Source organism: Ambystoma mexicanum, chromosome 12 (genome assembly GCF_040938575.1).
Source record: "Ambystoma mexicanum isolate Mex_15411 chromosome 12, UKY_AmexF1_1, whole genome shotgun sequence".
NCBI lineage: Eukaryota > Metazoa > Chordata > Amphibia > Caudata > Ambystomatidae > Ambystoma > Ambystoma mexicanum.
Genome location: NC_090936.1, coordinates 1,065,635,998 through 1,065,657,045, shown reverse-complemented (window position 1 = coordinate 1,065,657,045; position 21,048 = coordinate 1,065,635,998). Strand labels below are relative to the sequence as shown.

General features: G+C 47.3%; 1 protein-coding gene across 1 annotated transcript in view; it reads left to right on the top strand.

Moving 5' to 3' along the window:
* LOC138514720 (collagen alpha-1(VII) chain-like) overlaps window positions 1-21,048 on the top strand; it is a 1,453,166-nt gene that overhangs the window by 1,046,001 nt on the left and 386,117 nt on the right. The window contains exon 84 of the mRNA XM_069630120.1: window positions 4,171-4,206. Within this exon, the coding sequence (XP_069486221.1) occupies window positions 4,171-4,206 (36 nt within the window). The remainder of the gene's footprint in view (window positions 1-4,170; window positions 4,207-21,048) is intronic.

Sequence of the window (21,048 nt, the reverse complement as noted above, 5' to 3'; positions counted from 1 at the left end):
AAGCATGGCTTTCCATTGCAGCCACCTTCCTCAATGCTGTTATGCTGCAGAGACCGCCTGCTCCCAACCCACTCCTTCAGACATACCAAAGCATAGGTTTCCATTGCAGCACACCTTCCTCAATGCTGTTATGCTGCAGAGACCGCCTGCTCCCAACCCACTCCTTCAGACATACCAAAGCATGGCTTTCCATTGCAGCCACCTTCCTCAATGCTGTTATGCTGCAGAGACCGCCTGCTCCCAACCCACTCCTTCAGACATACCAAAGCATAGGTTTCCATTGCAGCACACCTTCCTCAATGCTGTTATGCTGCAGAGACCGCCTGCTCCCAACCCACTCCTTCAGACATACCAAAGCATAGCTTTCCATTGCAGCCACCTTCCTCAATGCTGTTATGCTGCAGAGACCGCCTGCTCCCAACCCACTCCTTCAGACATACCAAAGCATAGCTTTCCATTGCAGCCACCTTCCTCGCTGCTGTTCTGCTGTGGAGACGCCTGCTCCCAACCCACTCCTTTAAACATACCAAAGCATAGCTTTCCATTGCAGCCACCTTCCTCAATGCTGTTATGCTGCGGAGACGCCTGCTCCGAACCCACCCCTTCAAACATACCAAAGCATAGGTTTCCATTGCAGCACACCTTCCTCAATGCTGTTATGCTGCAGAGACCGCCTGCTCCCAACCCACTCCTTCAGACATACCAAAGCATAGCTTTCCATTGCAGCCACCTTCCTCAATGCTGTTATGCTGCAGAGACCGCCTGCTCCCAACCCACTCCTTCAGACATACCAAAGCATAGCTTTCCATTGCAGCCACCTTCCTCGCTGCTGTTCTGCTGTGGAGACGCCTGCTCCCAACCCACTCCTTTAAACATACCAAAGCATAGCTTTCCATTGCAGCCACCTTCCTCAATGCTGTTATGCTGCGGAGACGCCTGCTCCGAACCCACCCCTTCAAACATACCAAAGCATAGCTTTCCATTGCAGTCACCTTCCTCACTGCTGTTCTGCTGTGGAGACGCCTGCTCCCAACCCACTCCTTTAAACATACCAAAGCATAGCTTTCCATTGCAGCCACCTTCCTCAATGCTGTTATGCTGCGGAGACGCCTGCTCCCAACCCACCCCTTCAAACATACCAAAGCATAGCTTTCCATTGCAGTCACCTTCCTCACTGCTGTTATGCTGTGGAGATGTCTGCTCCCAACCCACTCCTTCCAACATACCAAAGCATAGCTTTCCATTGCAGCCACCTTCCTCAATGCTGTTATGCTGCGGAGACGCCTGCTCCGAACCCACCCCTTCAAACATACCAAAGCATAGCTTTCCATTGCAGTCACCTTCCTCACTGCTGTTCTGCTGTGGAGACGCCTGCTCCCAACCCACTCCTTTAAACATACCAAAGCATAGCTTTCCATTGCAGCCACCTTCCTCAATGCTGTTATGCTGCGGAGACGCCTGCTCCCAACCCACCCCTTCAAACATACCAAAGCATAGCTTTCCATTGCAGCCACCTTCCTCAATGCTGTTATGCTGTGTAGACGCCTGCTCCCAGCCCACCCCTTCAGGATTCTATGTGGATGTTTGCTAATGAGCTCCACTCATTCTCAAAGTGCATCGCAATGGTTCTATCTCATTCCATCGGCAGGTTTTTTTTTTTTTTTTTGCAGGGTTTTTTTGCTGCTCATTTTTTGCTGAAAAACTCATCGGCATTTTAATTTTAATTTGGGGGGTTCCCCCAATTCTCACCTTCCCAGTTGTTTGCTCCCTATTCCCCACACCCTGTGACCCCTTATATCCCTTTACCCCCATACCCATATAATTGCAATGAGTTCTTTCAGCCATAGATCAGTGTAAAAAACTCAGTGAAAAAAAAACCCAGCCGATGAACGAACGACGTACCGATCGCAGTTGCTTGAGGCTGCTTACTCTGGAGGGACCATTCCGCCAATACCCCCAACAAGAAATGCTTTACCATCCTAAATAGCAAAGGGCTTCCGAAACATACCAATGGCTATACTGGTAAGAGGGTCAGATGCTAGACGGGCACTGAGGGTCTAGGGATTGTGGGTGTGACCCTCCTCATAATCGCCAATACTTGGCAGAGCTTTCAGCCCTTCTCCTGGACCAACCGGATACCAGCTCTAGACTTCTTAAGGGACCATCAGTTAACGGCCCGGCTCCAGTAAGGAATTACGAACCTGATCTCCAGAACCATATTCCATAGAGAAGCCCTTACAGGTAGTTTCCCCAGTCAGGAGACCTGCCCAGCCCAGCAGAAGGTGTATTACCAGAATTCAGTAAAGAGCGAGAATGTGATGGAACTAATGTCCCCCGAGGAAGCATGTGCCATCATCTTCCTGCCATCTGTGCCATTAGAGAAGGTAACAAACCTGCACACCAGGCCAGACTCCCTCATGAGAAGGAGTCTGGTCTCAACTGTAAGGCTACTCTAAACAGTGAAAAGTTGAAACCCATTGAATTAATCAAACCCAGCGACAATTCATCCGACAAGGCTTCAAATCCTTCATTTTTCAAACGTTGTGCCAGTGCAGATGGGAAAAAAAGCATATGGAAATCAGAATAGGTCCAACAGCAAAAAGAACGATCCATTAAGAATTGTTAGTGCACAACCATCTGCATGCGACCCCAAGCAGCTCCAGGCGTGCTTCAGCCTCACTGGTGAGGAGTAGCATGGGTCTCTAGGTACAGCAGCTGGGGGCCGCTTTCTGTGCATATCCTTCCTACGTGACCTGTTCTTGTTACACTGAAAGGGATGTATGGAAAGCTTTATAGTAATCATAACCACTGTCAATTTCTCTACTTGTATTTCCTGCAGAGGGTTTATGATCTAGCAGTTTAGGGCGGACTGCTCCCATTTGTGGCAGTGCCAGGACTGATCTGCATACGGCTAGTTCCCTTGTGTACTGGCACAGATGGGCAGGGCAAAATGTGATCAAATGGAAGTGACCCCGGCCGATAGCAGTGGTTATGATTAATTCAACACAGTTTTGGAGCCTACCTTCCTAAGAGGGTTGTAGTGTGCTCAGGCGTGGATGCTTTGTTCGATGTAAACAACGCTGAAACATATCTGCAAAAACGTGTAATCCTGTGCAGAGAGGAACAGTTTGGGTCCCTTTCTTTAATGTCGCTGATTGGATGAAAAAAAACTGGAATAGAAGAAGCCCACAGCAATGGCTATGATTAATTCAAGGCTCTCCATCCTTTTGTGGTATTTATCCTGAACTGAGAAGTAATTCTCCTTCATCATGAGTCAACGTGACACAGGTGTGTTGGGACGCCATTGGATAACCAGTGATGTTGTTATGCTTTTGTCATTTGTTGTGCTCTTTAACTAGCATGCGGTTTTGTCCGCTCAGTGTGGGATACAAATGCATCAAATCAAACGTAGCTCAGGAGGTGCATTGGCTGAGTTTTGGTGTGGCCCCTGCATTGGGATATTGCCAGCGCTTTAAGTGGACTCAGAAACCGAGGGGGAGGGGGGCTGCAACGGTGGCGTGTGGCCTACATCATGGGCATGGCCTGAACTGTCCACAGCACGGGACAATGAAAAAGAAAAGTGTTCTGCTTACTGTTGTTGTCCCATGATGGGGCTTCACCTCAGCCCTGCTGGTGTTGCAGTGCACTGTGCTATTTCATAGGGCCAACAATGTCCTTTGTTTTATACAATAGAGTGCTTGACTCATAAAACGCCTTTCTGGCTACAGCGAGGGCGTGTGGCCAAGATTATGGGCGTGGCCTGAAGGGTCTGCATCGCAGGACAGTAAAAAAAAAGTAACCAAACAACTTTTCTTTTCTATTGTCCCGTGCTGAGGTCGCTTCAGAAATTGAGCACCAATGAAACAGCACAGTGCAATTCGACAAGCCAGGGTTGAATTGCATTGTGCTGTTTCATTGGTGCTCAATTTCTTTTGCTTCCTTCAATAGACTGTGTCTAGCAGTCTATCGAATGAACCGAAGAAGTCTAGTGCCTGCTAAATAGCACAGTGCGATGTGACACGGCTTGTCACTGGCAGGGCTTGGGTTCGAATCCCCAGCACGTAAAATAAAATTGTTATACGCGACATAGAGGTGCTACGGCATGTGATCATTGTGCATCTGGCCATGTACTACAGCACCGTGAACTTTTCATCTCTTTCTTGTTTTTAGGGTGACCGTGGCTTCGCTGGACCCAAGGGTGATAAGGTAAGAGAGATGAAACCTCTTAGAGCCACCAAACTAAGTACATTTATTTAACGCGCTTAGAGGCCATGACAATGATATCAGTGCACATCCTAAAACCTAACGACATAACAAAACGTGATCTATGGAAGGAAACAGCTGGAATATTGTGCATTACAAATGGATGTGACAACACATATGATATTGACTATTGTTTCAGATGGGACGTCTTGATATGTAGCCTCTGGCTTTCAACTGAAATGGATCTATGGTTAAAGAGTAGTGCTGTGGTCACTCTCTTCCTACAATAGTTCTGCTGCTGTCACTATTTTCCTGCAAACCTGATGCAAGTAGTACTGCTGCCATCACTCTGTCCCTACACACCAGATGCAGGTAGTACTGCTGCATCACTCTGTCGCTACAACTCTGATGCAGGTAGTACTGCTGCCATCACTCTGTCCCTACAACTCTGATGCAGCTAGTACTGCTACCATCACTTTGTCCCCACACACCAGATGCAGGTAGTACTGCTGCATCACTCTGTCCCTACATACCAGATGTACGTAGTACTGCTGCCATCACTCTGTCCCTACACACCAGATGTACGTAGTACTGCTGCCATCACTCTGTCCCTACATACCAGATGCAGGTAGTACTGCTGCCATCACTTTGCCTGACACACCAGATGCAGGTAGTACTGCTGTCATCACTCTGTCCCTACACACCAGATGCAGGTAGTACTGCTGCATCACTCTGTCCCTACATACCAGATGTACATAGTACTGTTGCCATCACTCTGTCCCTACACACCAGATGTACGTAGTACTGCTTCCAGCACTTTGCTTGACACACCAGATGCAGGTAGTACTGCTGCCATCACTCTGGCCCTACACACCAGATGCAGGTAGTACTGCTGCCATCACTCTGGCCCTACACACCAGTTGCAGGTAGTACTGCTACCATCACCCTGTTCCTACACACCAGGTGCAGGTACAACTACTGCCATCACCATGTCCGTACGCACCAGATGGAGGTAGTACTGCTGCCATCACTCTGTGCCTACACACCAGATGCAGGTAGTACTGCTGCCATCACCCTGGCCCTACACACCAGTTGCAGGTAGTACTGCTGCCATCACCCTGTTCCTACACACCAGATGCAGGTAAAACTACTGCCATCACCATGTCCCTACGCACCACATGGAGGTAGAACTGCTGCCATCACTCTGTGCCTACACAGCAGATGCAGGTAGTACTGCTGCCATCACTCTGTTCCCTACACACCAGATGCAGGTAGTACTGCTGCCATCACTCTGTTCCCTACACACCAGATGCAGGTAGTACTGCTGCCATCACTCTGTCCCTACACACCAGATGCAGGTAGTACTGCTGCCATCACTCTGTTCCCTACACACCAAATGCAGGTAGTACTGCTGCCATCACTCTGTCCCTACACACCAGATGCAGGTAGTACTGCTGCCATCACTCTGTTCCCTACACACCAGATGCAGGTAGTACTGCTGCCATCACTCTGTCCCTACACACCAGATGCAGGTAGTACTGCTGCCATCACTCTGTGCCTACACACCAGATGCAGGTAGTACTGCTGCATCACTCTGTCCCTACATACCAGATGTACGTAGTTCTGCTGCCATCACACTGTCCCTACACACCAGATGCAGGTGGTACTGCTGCCATCACCCTGTCCCTACAGAGCAGATGCAGGTAGTACTGCTGCCATCACCCTGTCCCCACACACCAGATGCAGGTAGTACTGTTGCCATCACTCTGTCCCTACACACCAGATGTACGTAGTACTGCCGCCAGCACTTTGCCTGACACACCAGATGCAGGTAGTACTGCTGCCATCACTCTGGCCCCACACACCAGATGCAGGTAGTACTGCTGCCATCACTCTGGCCCCACACACCAGATGCAGGTACAACTACTGCCATCACCATGTCCCTACGCACCAGATGAAGGTAGTACTGCTGCCATCACTCTTTGCCTACACACTAGATGCAGGTAGTACTGCTGCCATCACTCTGGCCCTACACACCAGTTGCAGGTGTTACTGCTGCCATCACCCTGTTCCTACACACCAGATGCAGGTACAACTACTGCCATCACCATGTCCCTACGCACCAGATGGAGGTAGAACAGCTGCCATCACTCTGTGCCTACACACCAGATGCAGGTAGTACTGCTGCCATCACTCTGTTCCCTACACACCAGATGCAGGTAGTACTGCTGCCATCACTCTGTTCCCTACACACCAGATGCAGGTAGTACTGCTGCCATCACTCTGTCCCTACACACCAGATGCAGATAGTACTGCTGCCATCACTCTGTCCCTACACACCAGATGCAGGTGGTACTGCTGCCATCACCCCGTCCCTACAGAGCAGATGCAGGTAGTACTGCTGCCATCACGCTGTCCCTACACACCAGATGCAGGTACTACTGCTGCCATCACTTTGTCCCCACACACCATATGCAGGTAGTACTGCTGCATCACTCTATACCTACATACCAGATGCAGGTAGTACTGCTGCCATCACTCTGTCCCTACACACCAGATGTACGTAGTACTGCTGCCAGCACTTTGCCAGACACACCAGATGCAGGTAGTACTGCTGTCATCACTCTGTCCCTACACACCAGATGCAGGTTTTACTGCTGCAGCACTCTGTCCCTACATACCAGATGTACGTAGTACTGCTGCCATCACTCTGTCCCTACACACCAGATGTACGTAGTACTGCTGCCAGCACTTTGCCTGACACACCAGATGCAGGTAGTACTGCTGCCATCACTCTGGCCCTACACACCAGATGCAGGTAGTACTGCTGCATCACTCTGGCCCTACACACCAGATGTACGTAGTACTGCTGCCATCACTCTGGCCCTACAGACCAGTTGCAGGTAGTACTGCTGCCATCACCCTGTTCCTACACACCAGATGCAGGTACAACTACTGCCATCACCATGTCCCTACGCACCAGATGGAGGTAGTACTGCTGCCATCACTCTGTGCCTACACACCAGATGCAGGTAGTACTGCTGCCATCACTCTGGCCCTACACACCAGTTGCAGGTAGTACTGCTGCCATCACCCTGTTCCTACACACCAGATGTAGGTACAACTACCCCATCACCATGTCCCTATGCACCAGATGGAGGTAGTACTGCTGCCAGCACTTTGCCTGACACACCAGATGCAGGTAGTACTGCTACCATCACGCTGGCCCTACACACCAGTTGCAGGTAGTACTGCTGCCATCACCCTGTTCCTACACACCAGATGCAGGTACAACTACTGCCATCCCCATGTCCCTACACACCAGATGGAGGTAGAACTGCTGCCATCACTCTGTGCCTACACACCAGATGCAGGTAGTACTGCTGCCATCACCCTGTCCCTACACACCAGATGCAGGTAGTTCTGCTGCCATCACTCAGTTCCCTACACACCAGATGGAGGTAGTACTGCTGCCATCACTCTGTTCCCTACACACCAGATGCAGGTAGTACTGCTGCCATCACTCTGTCCCTACACACCAGATGCAGGTAGTACTGCTGCCATCACTCTGTTCCCTACACACCAGATGCAGGTAGTACTGCCGCCAGCACTTTGCCTGACACACCAGATGCAGGTAGTACTGCTGTCATCATTCTGTCCCTACACACCAGATGCCGGTAGTACTGCTGCCATCACTCTGGCCCTACACACCAGTTGCAGGTAGTACTGCTGCCATCACCCTGTTCCTACACACCAGATGCAGGTACAACTACTGCCATCACCATGTCCCTACGCACCAGATGGAGGTAGTACTGCTGCCATCACTCTTTGCCTACACACTAGATGCAGGTAGTACTGCTGCCACCACTCTGGCCCTACACACCAGTTGCAGGTAGTACTGCTGCCATCACCCAGTTCCTACACACCAGATGCAGGTACAACTACTGCCATCACCATGTCCCTACACACCAGATGGAGGTAGTACTGCTGCCATCACTCTGTGCCTGCACACCAGATGCAGGTAGTACTGCTGCCATCACTCTGTTCCCTACACACCAGATGCAGGTAGTACTGCTGCCATCACGCTGTCCCTACACACCAGATGCAGGTAGTACTGCTGCCATCACTTGTTCCCTACACACCAGATGCAGGTAGTACTGCTGCCATCACTCTGTGCCTACACACCAGATGCAGGTAGTACTGCTGCATCACTCTGTCCCTACATACCAGATGTACGTAGTACTGCTGCCATCACTCTGTCCCTACACACCAGATGCAGGTGGTACTGCTGCCATCACCCCGTCCCTACAGAGCAGATGCAGGTAGTACTGCTGCCATCACGCTGTCCCTACACACCAGATGCAGGTACTACTGCTGCCATCACTTTGTCCCCACACACCAGATGCAGGTAGTACTGCTGCATCACTCTGTCCCTACACATCAGATGTACATAGTACTGCTGCCAGCACTTTGCCTGACACACCAGATGCAGGTAGTACTGCTGTCATCACTCTGGCCCTACATACCAGATGCAGGTAGTACTGCTGCCATCACTCTGTCCCTACACACCAGATGTACATAGTACTGCTGCCAGCACTTTGCCTGACACACCAGATGCAGGTAGTACTGCTGTCATCACTCTGGCCCTACACACCAGATGCAGGTAGTACTGCTGCATCACTCTGGCCCTACACACAAGATGTACGTAGTACTGCTGCCATCACTCTGGCCCTACACACCAGTTGCAGGTAGTACTGCTGCCATCACCCTGTTCCTACACACCAGATGCAGGTACAACTACTGCCATCACCATGTTCCTACACACCAGATGGAGGTAGTACTGCTGCCATCACTCTGTGCCTACACACCAGATGCAGGTAGTACTGCTGCCATCACTCTGGCCCTACACACCAGTCTCAGGTAGTACTGCTGCCATCACCCTGTTCCTACACACCAGATGCAGGTACAACTACTGCCATCACCATGTCCCTACGCACTAGATGGAGGTAGAACTGCTGCCATCACTCTGTGCCTACACACCAGATGCAGGTAGTACTGCTGCCATCACTCTGGCCCTACACACCAGTTGCAGGTAGTACTGCTGCCATCACCCTGTTCCTACACCCCAGATGCAGGTACAACTACTCCATCACCATGTCCCTACGCAGCAGATGGAGGTAGTACTGCTGCCAGCACTTTGCCCGACACACCAGATGCCGGTAGTACTGCTGCCATCACTCTGGCCCTACACACCAGTTGCAGGTAGTACTGCTGCCATCACCCTGTTCCTACACACCAGATGCAGGTACAACTACTGCCATCACCATGTCCGTACGCACCAGATGGAGGTAGAACTGCTGCCATCACTCTGTGCCTACACACCAGATGCAGGTAGTACTGCTGCCATCACTCTGTCCCTACACACCAGATGCAGGTAGTAACGCTGCCATCACTCTGTTCCCTACACACCAGATGCAGGTAGTACTGCTGCCATCACTCAGTTCCCTACACACCAGATGCAGGTAGTACTGCTGCCATCACTCTGTTCCCTACACACCAGATGCAGGTAGTACTGCTGCCATCACACTGTCCCTACACACCAGATGCAGGTAGTACTGCTGCGTTCACTCTGTTCCCTACACACCAGATGCAGGTAATACTGCTGCCATTACTCTGTGCCTACACACCAGATGCAGGTAGCACTGCTGCATCACTCTGTCCCTACATACCAGATGTACGTAGTACTGCTGCCATCACTCTGTCCATACACACCAGATGCAGGTGGCACTGCTGCCATCACCCCGTCCCTACAGAGCAGATGCAGGTAGTACTGCTGCCATCACGCTGTCCCTACACACCAGATGCAGGTACTACTGCTGCATCCCTCTGTCCCTACATACCAGATGCATGTAGTACTGTTGCCATCACTCTGTCCCTACACACCAGATGTACGTAGTACTGCTGCCAGCAGTTTGCCTGTCACACCAGGTGCAGGTAGTACTGCTGTCATCACTCTGTCCCTACACACCAGATGCAGGTAGTACTGCTGCATCACTCTGTCCCTACATACCAGATGCAGGTAGTACTGTTGCCATCACTCTGTCCCTACACACCAGATGTACGTAGTACTGCTGCCAGCACTTTGCCTGACACACCAGGTGCAGGTAGTACTGCTGTCATCACTCTGTCCCTACATACCAGATGCAGGTAGTACTGCTGCCATCACTCGGTCCCTACACACCAGATGCAGGTAGTACTGCTGTCATCACTCTGTCCCTACACACCAGATGCAGGTAGTACTGCTGCATCACTCTGTCCCTACATACCAGATGCAGGTAGTACTGTTGTCATCACTCTGTCCCTACACAGCAGATGTACGTAGTACTGCTGCCAGCACTCGGTCCCTACACACCAGATGCAGGTAGTACTGCTGTCATCACTCGGTCCCTACACACCAGATGCAGGTAGTACTGCTGTCATCACTCTGTCCCTACACACCAGATGCAGGTAGTACTGCTGCATCACTCTGTCCCTACATACCAGATGCAGGTAGTACTGTTGCCATCACTCTGTCCCTACACACCAGATGTACGTAGTACTGCTGCCAGCACTTTGCCTGACACACCAGGTGCAGGTAGTACTGCTGTCATCACTCTGTCCCTACACACCAGATGCAGGTAGTACTGCTGCATCACTCTGTCCATACACACCAGATGCATGTACTACTGCTGCCATCACTCTGTCCCTACACACCAGATGCAGGTAGTACTGCTGCCATCACTGTGTCTCCACACACCCGCTGCAGGTATTACTGCTGCCATCACTCTGTCCCTACACACCAGATGCAGGTAGTACTGCTGCCATCACTCTGTCCCTACACACCAGATGCAGGTAGTACTGCTGCCATCACTGTCCCTACACACCAGATGGAGGTAGTACTGCTGCCATCACTCTGTCCCTACACACCAGATGCAGGTAGTACAGCTGCCATCACTCTGTCCCTACACACCAGATGCAGGTAGTACTGCTGCCATCACCCCGTCCCTACACACCAGATGCGGGTAGTACTGCTGCCATCACCCCGTCCCTACACACCAGATGCGGGTAGTACTGCTGCCATCACCCCGTCCCTACAGAGCAGATGCAGGTAGTACTGCTGCCATCACACCGTCCCTACACACCAGATGCAGGTAGTACTGCTACCATCACTGTGTCTCCACACACCCGCTGCAGGTATTACTGCTGCCATCACTGTATTTTTCCAAACTCGCTTCACGTCGTATTGCCATCATCACTCTGTGTCTATACAGCTGCTGCAGCTAGTATGGCTGTTGTCACACTGTATCTCTATACTTGCTGCAATTAGCACTGCTCCCATCACTGTTACTCTCAATGTGTTGCAGGTAGTGCTACTGCTGTTACTTTGCACATATGTGCAGGTAATACTGTTGCCAACATGCTTTCCCTACCCATGCTGCAAGTAGTACTACTTGCATCACTCCGCTTCCATACCTCTCCTGATGCAGGTGGCACTTCTCTGGTTACTCTGTTTCTTCACACTTGCTGCTGGTCATGCTCCTGTTATCACTCTTACGCCACACCTGATGCAGGTAGTACTGCTAGCTTCGCTCTTTCACCACACCTGCTGCGGGTCGTACTGCTACCTTCACTCTCTCTAGGCCCCTGCTGCAGGTAGTACTGCTACCTTCACTCTCTCTCGGCCCCTGCTGCAGGTAGTACTGCTGCCTTCACTCTCTCTCGGCCCCTGCTGCAGGTAGTACTGCTACCTTCACTCTCTCTCGGCCCCTGCTGCAGGTAGTACTGCTGCCTTCACTCTCTCTCGGCCCCTGCTGCAGGTAGTACTGCTACCTTCACTCTCTCTCGGCCCCTGCTGCAGGTAGTACTGCTGCCTTCACTCTCTCTCCACCACTGCTGCGGGTTGTACTGCTGCCTTCACTCTCTCTAGGCCCCTGCTGCAGGTAGTACTGCTGCCTTCACTCTCTCTCCACCAAAGGGCTGATGAAGGCAGTACTACTTTTCTAACCGTGTTGAGTGACCTGCTGCGGGTAGTACCACACCAATCACTATTTCTGAGCATATGACAGTGCTAATACTCCTTCTGTTACTCTGTTTTTGTACACCTGTTTCAGGTAAGCTAGGGTAAGTGGTCTTATATAGCGCTGTTCTGTCAATAATTTTGGCGTTACTGACATGGCTCTCTAAGAAAGGCAGGCGTGGGGCTGTTGGCTGGATAGCGAGAAGGCTGGGGCGGGAGGCCTGTGGTGTTGATTGGTGCAGGTTGAAGTACCATTTTCCTGTGTGCCGATATGAAAACTGTGTTATTTGGTGAGGGGTGCAAGGTAGGGGTGAGGGCATCGCCCTGGTTGCAAGCAGCAACTGAAGTTAAGTTGTTGACAGAAAATGGACAGAGTTGGAGTCTGTTAAGGACATTAGACTTAGTGGGTCATCTGATGGGGTGAGTGAAGTGTAAGGTTACAAGATGTTAGTGGTGAGGAGTTGGTAGAGGGATGAGAAGGGTCAGGGGAGGTGGTGAGGTTAGAGTTTAGTTTTTTCCTGTTTTTTTTTTGGTATTCCTTGGGCGATTGGTGCGTGGCTCGATGTCACACATCAGAGCAGTAGTAGATGGGGCCCCTTTTTAAAGCGATCACATTTTGACAGATGGGAACGCCCCTGCTTCCGGTATTAATCCCACCCTCCGTGTGATAGGATTTTTGAAATAGTTTTAATATAAATTTAATATAAAAATTATATCACATTTAAATCAAATTTATATAAACTGAATATAAAGTGTTTGTGTACTTTGATACAATGTTGAGATGATTTGCTATAAAGTTTATACAAACTCTGTATTAAATCTATATAAAGATGGGAGCAACATGTGTGCGCGGTTGCTTGGTCGAGGGCAAAGTGAATTGTGAGCAGTTAGACTGCGCGTGCTAGGGTTTGGTGATGCGATGATGACAGAGGAGTTGGATTGTCTGAAGTTGTTGGGTATTCCATGGCGAAGTGCCCGCCGTCATAATGTTATAACAGATTTTATATGAAGTTCTTGTATATTTGATAAGCCTTTGAATAATTTTATATAAAGCTGGTGGGCATTTTGATAAGCCTTTGAATAATTTTATATAAAGGCAGTGCATATTTTGATAAGAACTTGAATAACATTTATATAAACGTTCAATATATTTTATATTATTTTTATATAAAGCTGGCAGACAATTGAAGGGTTGATAGATTTAATAGAGCTGTAATATAATTCTGGGTGACGTCATAATTTTATAAATCACTTTTATATGAAGTTGGAGTTCATTTCATAAGAACTTTATTTTACATAGACATAATATACATTTGATATTATTTTTATATAAAGTTGGCGGACATTTGATAAGAACTTTAATTATTTTATATACACGTTTTATATATTTTATATTGGGGACATTTGATAAGACTTTGGAATGATGTTTACATAAACTTTATATTAAGGAGGCGGTGATTTTGATAAGACCTTGAATACATTTTATATGAACTTTATTTAATTTTTATATAAAATTTGATTGAAAGGTCCGGCTTAAGGTCGTGATGGCGTTGGAGGTGGGCCTTATAACCGGGTATATAGCTTTTTGCGATGGGCTGGAAAACACAGCGCTTTGCAAGCTTTACAGGGGCTATTCAGGAACCGTGGTTCTACAGGCGGATGCATCGATGATGACAGATGCGTATTCTGCCCCCCGGATCCCTGATGAAAAACAAGATCATGTGTGCCGGGGTGAGGAGAACCAGACTTTAGCAGAGACTATCAATATTTACTGCTCTTGCTGTTCCAACCAACTTGAAAACCCAGAGTATTTTGAAAGTAGCCTACGTAAAGCCTGTCTTTCGCTGATGGCGACCGATGGCCTTAAAGACAAGACTATTATGCATTGTGCTTATTGTTCAAAATGAATTGAAAGTCTGGGAGATAACAGTCTCTATTAAGAATGAGTTACACTAATGTAGACCGATACAGACACAATGGTTCCTCTTCGCACCGATATTCGTGCCAGCCATGGGGGTTATGGCCACGTGACTGGGGCGTGTTTAAAACAACACTTTTACAGGCGGTGCTACGGACATACAATTAATGATCCCCAGCAGGATGCTCACAAATGTTTGGAAATATCTTACTTGGATAGTTTGCTACGTAAACTATGTTTCGTGGTGAACCCTAAACATTTATTACATTTATTGTGCTTGATGCAGTCACTAACACAGCTAAGGATCGGCGTAGGGTCTGAACGATGCGTATCTAAAACATTGTGAGCTAAACAATCATCGAATAACCCCCTTTTGAAAATGAAACAATTTAGACAGGGGTGCCCGATGCGTGTTAGAAGCATTATCGAGAAAACATTTCCCAACTGGGTGGGGAAAAAGTACATACAAAATGAGCATCTAGTGGAGTGTAACATGCTTGTTTAACGAAGCGGCAGCATGCAGTGTGTTTGTGCGGTATTCGCATATATTATGAAATCTATAACAAGGCCGATTACTTTAGTGTTTTATTGTGAATATATTTTGAATAAAAATTGTCATTTTAAATGTGAATAAAAATCTGTTGTGTATAAAAATTGACTGTCTGAACTTGAACGGGTCCTGGGCGCAAACACGGCCAGCATACAATGGACAAAAATATATTATGACATAAAGGTGTCAAGAGTTTATAACAACGCCTGTGAAAATAAAAAAAGCCAACATTTCAAAACAACAGAATGCTATAGTGTGATTAAAAGCAATTCCTTTAAAAGTTGATGCACCCAAAACACAACCTAGCATTGTACGTCTGAACAAAATTAACTTTTACAAGTTGTGTGTGTTATTATACATAATAAACAGAACCACATAATAAAGAGCCAGACCATTTTATGATTTGTAAAAATATTTCTTTATATATGAAAAAAAGAGGTTATGCATAAACCGTTTAATACATAGAAGGCAAACATTTATGCAAAAGAAAAAATAAACATGCCGATTCAAATACCCAATTCGCAGTCAAACAGGTAGAAGGGATGTGTCACAATTACAATTACAGGGGCACTGTGGAATAGTGAAGGGGCTGGTAAAGATGAACACTAAACATATTTAATAGCCAATTCATTGTAGCCATGTTGTTAACATTTAACGTTATACCTTTTACATTCAGGCTGACGGCTCCTAGAGATGTGCGATAAGCGTGTGTTTTGGGGCCAGCGGATACAAACTCCACAATGTATTCTTCAATAGCTAACTGAGAAGTCCGATCCCCTAGATGATTGACAGTAGGCGGGTTGACATCCCAGGGCAGCTGACAAAAATGTGTATTGTCTGAAGATGTTGGGTATTCCAGACAAGACGTTTCATCATCTATGAACATACAGCTGCTCACATCATAAGAAAGATCAAATAGATAGTTGTGAAGCATATCAAGGTCTGTCATGATGGATGTGCTAGGAAAATTAACTCTTTGCGCAAACTAACCCCACAAAGAATTAAGACATCATTCTGCCAACAGCCACCGCGCAGGGTTGTCCTCAATGTGTTCCATATCAAAATGTATGCCCTGATGCTTATAGTAATCATCAATGTAAACCACTTCCTGAACCACCGCATAGCCGTCTGACCAAAACTTCCATATCAATTTTCACCACCGCCAGTTAGGGCGTGCTGTATAGAGATGATGTCTGCTTCCGATATGTATAACAGCCACTGAATAGACGGTGTTGAATAATGTTTTTGCCAGCCGTGATATGAATCAAGGGGCAGCAGCAGAATTGTTTCAGGTTTTAGACATAGCTGTCTGTAGGTTTACATACAACAATTATCCAGCATGGTGCTTTGAAAAAGGTTGATGGACGACACATGTATTCCACCCTTTATAGGTTTTTCACAACGAGTCATCTGAATGATTCCGCCCCTGAACAAATTACAAGCTTGTCTTAAAATGTTGACATCTTCTTGACAGTAAGCACCTAACTCTTGGCGAAAATCAAAGACACCATTCTCATTCGCCTTGCACCATGTCATGAAATGATCTTTCTTGCTATGCATCGTGTAATGAATGCCGTACTGGGCCGGGGTTGGAATCGGTCCCAGTTAGTTTTGGTTAGCAGCTGTGTTAAAAAGATGGGGGAAAGAAACCTTTTGAACTGGGAACACTAAATGCATTTGGAAGTTTGCGGACCTTCTTGGGTAAAAAGTTCAAAAACTCAATGAAACGTATTTGTAGAGGTACCACAAAGATGGCCATTTGCTTAGCACCTTAATTTTAATTATTTCCCAAACAAACTGTCTCAGCACAAAGCATCCATCATAGGATTTGAAATGATGAGCTAGAAAAGTGTAGCCTGTATAGTTGCTCATTCCAAAAGTGCTTACAAAGGACCCCACACAGCAGTCTTTTGTAAATTCCCCACAGCTATCCCCTGTTAGATGTCTGACATAGATATAGTTTGGTTGATGGGTTATATTCTCTTGGCGGGCCTGCATGTCATAGATTATGTAGTTCTCATTTTATTTTGAGGTCACACAGGATTATGTAACACAAGTTTTCAGCCGTGTTGGCAAAGGAAACTTTACACACTCTACAAATCATCCTGACACAGTTGTGACTCTCTGGCAGACGTTTTTGACACATTGGACAATCAATGCGTGGGTCACACACGCCTGACCACAACACCGCCTTTTGAATGTATGTGTCTAGACATGCCTGGGACTCTCGAACGCATGACAGGTAAGGCATTTTGTAGGTTTTTCCTAATGTATTTGTCATGTTTCTCTTAGGCACAAGCAACAGTGGTATCGACAACTGTGTCTATATTTGTTTTTGGAAATGTGATGCCAATGCTGACAGATGTTTACCCCCCAGAAAATCTTTTAGATTCAATACATCGTAGAAATGGTTGTCATGGTGTAAAACATATAAAGTGTTTTTGGCTTTTTTAGCCGTTAGCAGGAAATATTTCCACAACCCGTTGTTAAAATAGAGTATCTTGATGGGTCTATTAATATACTCCTTAAAGAGATTAATTTGTCCAAACCCTACCGAAGTGTCTGTTGGTAGTTTTAACTCTTTGTGCATTTACAAAGGTTTTATATCAGCGTCTATTATGCTTCGCTGTTCGATTAAACCTATAGGACTAGATGCCAGGCAAATATTTAGAGGTCCATGATCAAAATTTAATAAACAACATACTTTAGAATTTATGATGCGGCTGTGCAGAATCTTGCTGAAAGGCTTATAAGCACTGCCGGAGTGTGACCTGACAACTAACACGATGATTTTCAGCGGCGCAACACTCATGTGATTGGTGCCAATGTCTGTAATCTCAGATGCCAAACGCTGTTTTATGCCTTCACAGCGAGGTCGAGAGTTCAAGGCGCCAGTTTCTTCACTGGCTAGAAAGTCCTTCCCACAAGTGAACGTTGCATGGAGAATGTTGAGTGTCCAAAATTGTCTGTATTGTCTTTGTTTGCCGGTATTTTTGTGGGTGAGTAGCGCTGTGTGTAGAAGCTAGCTGCTGGTAGGTTTGCGTAGCGCCTTCAATTTGAGCACGCCTGGTAATGTCTCTCCCTTTCCCTTGCAGGAGAAATTATGTGGTATTAGCGCCTCGAGTTCGGGTTCAGCGCTACTGGAGACTTAGTGGTTTTGCACTGTGTAGAGAGAGAGAGCGCAGTGAAATAAGTGTCCACGCTATTGGAGCGTGCGCAATGAAAAATGTCTCTTCTTTCTTACAGGGGTTTGTGCGCTCATGCAACTAACCTGGATTGCAGCGTCGCGGGAAGATTCGGTGAGTATGCGCAGCGTTACTGATGTGCGCGTGTTCACGCTGTTCTTCTTTGTTCTTACAGGTGTCGGTGTAGAAGTCCCCTCTTGACTTGTGATAGCTGCGGCGTGGAGTAAGAACCAGGTAAACTGAAGCTGAATGACCCGGAGTGGGTAGGCAGAAGTAGGATGATCCAGAGCAGGTGAGCAGAAGCAGGATGATCCGGAGCAGGTTAGCAGAAACAGGATGATCCGGAGCAGGTAAGCAGATGCTGGCTGATCCAGAGCACGGCAAGTGTGTTGCTGAAACAGCTCACAGTAAGCAACACGAAGCACTGGAAGAATCTTGGGTGTGGCTTACATAGCCAGCCACACCCAAACACTAGAGAGCTCATGAATCATTATGCACTTCCTGTTTGGCAACAGGAAGTAGTAACCAGGACGTTGCTACAAACACGAGGAAGGGATTAAAGGAAGGATTTGCTATGGGTTCTTTGTGTACCTATGCCAGGCCTGCCAAGCCTCCACCCAGCTTGTCCCAACTACCTGCCTGATACCCATGACAGTCATCCCCCTCAAGACCCCTCCCAATGGTGTGTATGAGGGCTTTGGTTTCTCAGAATGGTTCCAATGGAATTTCCGCACCAACTGGGTGCCATGCACGTGTGTGCTGGTTTCCCATGATCTTTCCTGGGGTCTGTACCCCTTCCAATCAATCAAATAATACAGGGTATTTCGTACTTGTTTGGAATCTAATATGTTCTTGACCTCATATTCTGGTGCTTCTTCACCCACTTGTATGGGTGCGGGAGGTGTGGAAGTTCGGGTTCCTGGGTGTGCTGGTTTTAATAGTGATACGTGAAATACGGGATGTATACGCATATGTTGAGGTAACGCCAGTCTCATAGCTGCTGGATTAATTACTTTTTCAATTGAATACGGGCTGATGTATCTAGGCTGACATTTTTTGGGACCCTTTGAAGCAATGTGTCTAGTTGCCAGCCAGAACGAGTCTCCCACTTGATAATATGGGGCTTTTCGTTGATGGCAATCAGTGTTTCTTTTCTGTATTTCTTTAGCTTGCTGTAGGTTCCCTGCTGGCTTCTCTGGCTGCTTTCATGATGCTGGCATGTAGATTCTTTACTGTGAGCATTTCAATGTTTTCTGGCGGATCGTAGACCAACGTTCTGGGGTTTAGACCATATATAGTAAAGAAGGGTGTTGCTTGGGTTGATGAATGTGTTGAGTTGTTGTGGGCATACTCTGCCATCCATAGAATTTCTGTCCACTTTGGCTTGTTTGGGGTAATAGACAGTGCAAATACTGTTCCATGGTCTGGTTCGTGTGCTCGGTTTGGCAGTCGGTTGAGGGTGGTGACTAGAAGACAGACAGACTTCTACTCTTGCCAGGGCACAACATTTTTTCCAAAAATGAGATACAAATTGGCTGCCTCTATCAGAAACGATTACAGTAGGGAATCTATGTAACTTGACAATTCAGTCTAGAAAAACCTGCGCCAGGCTCTGAGCTGAGGAAATACCTTTTAGAGCTATGAAATGGGCCATTTTGGAGAAGAGGTTCACTACTACAAGGATGGTATTATAACCTGAGTTAGGAGTTAGGAGGTTAGGAGGTAGGTCAGTGACGAAGTCCATTGACTCTGCGGAATGGTGAATGGCTGAAGGAGGCCGGCTGGTTTTTTCCTGGATGTTTTGTATGGTGCACATACCTCACAGGTGCCTATGTAGGTGGCAATATCCTCTTGCCAGGTTGGCCACCAATAAGATTTGCTTACTTTCTTAATGGTTTTGACTATACCCGGATGGGCTTCTAGTGGTGGTAGTCTGATATGATTGCTTGTTGCAGATCCTTAGTTGGAACGTAGAGGCGTTTTTGGTAGTATGGTAGTTTGTCTTGAATGGTGAACTGATCTCCCTTCGTGTCCCAAGCCAGTAGGTCTTCTTCAGACATATTTTCTTTTATTGTTTCCTGCAGTGTATTTAACGGAGATGGGCCGATGCAGAGGCCGAGAATTTTATGGCTGGGTATGATCTCCACCGGGTTAGGGGCATTGTAGACCTCCTCTCCTGTGCCAATGCGGGATAACGCATCCGCTTTCCCGTTCTTAACTCCGGGGCGGTAGATGATTACAAAGTCGTATTCCATTAAGGATAGGGCCCAACAGAGCTGCCTAGATGACTGAGCTTTTTCTGAGCGTAAGTATTGCAAGTTCTGATGATCTGTTATTATTGTGATGGTGTGTTTTGCTCCTAGTAAGTAATGTCGCCATTCACACGGTGCGCTTTTGATTGCTAGGAGTTCTTTCTCAGAAATCGCATAGTTTAATTCTGCTGGGGAAAATTTCCTTGCCCAAAAGGCAATGGGATGAAGGCATCCGGTTTCAGGATTTTGTTGAGATAATACGGCCCCCATGGCAATGCTTGAAGTGTCCGTCTCCACGATGTACGGTAAATCGGGCTGTGGGTGTTGCAGTATCGGGGCTGAGGTGAATTGTTCCTTGAGAGCTCGGAAAGCTTCTTCCGCCACTGGTGTCCATTCGAATTTTCGGTGTTTGCGCAGCAAGGACGTTATTGGATGTACAATATGTGAGAATCCCGATATGAAGCGTCGATAAAAGTTTGCAAACCCTAGGAAACTCTGTATTCCCTTTACAGTTGTGGGTGAGGACCAAGTGAGGATTGCCTCCACTTTTCTATTGTCCATCTTGATCCCCTGCAGTGTCAGTACATATCCCAGAAACTCCACCTCGGTGACGTGGAAGGAGCATTTTCTAAGCTTCCACCCAGCTTGCCCCAACTACCTGCCTGATACCCATGACAGTTACAGAATTATGGAGGATAGCTCATGGGTTACAGAGAGCAGGACCTCAGCATAATGAAGCAGGTAAAAGGACAAACAGTATAGGTAAAATTCATAGCATATAAATAAGGTTACAGTGAATGTGTGCAGGGTTAACATAATAACACTTTTCATGCTTTCTTTATCAAATATGCTTAATAAAAAATGTCATACTGCAATAAGAAATG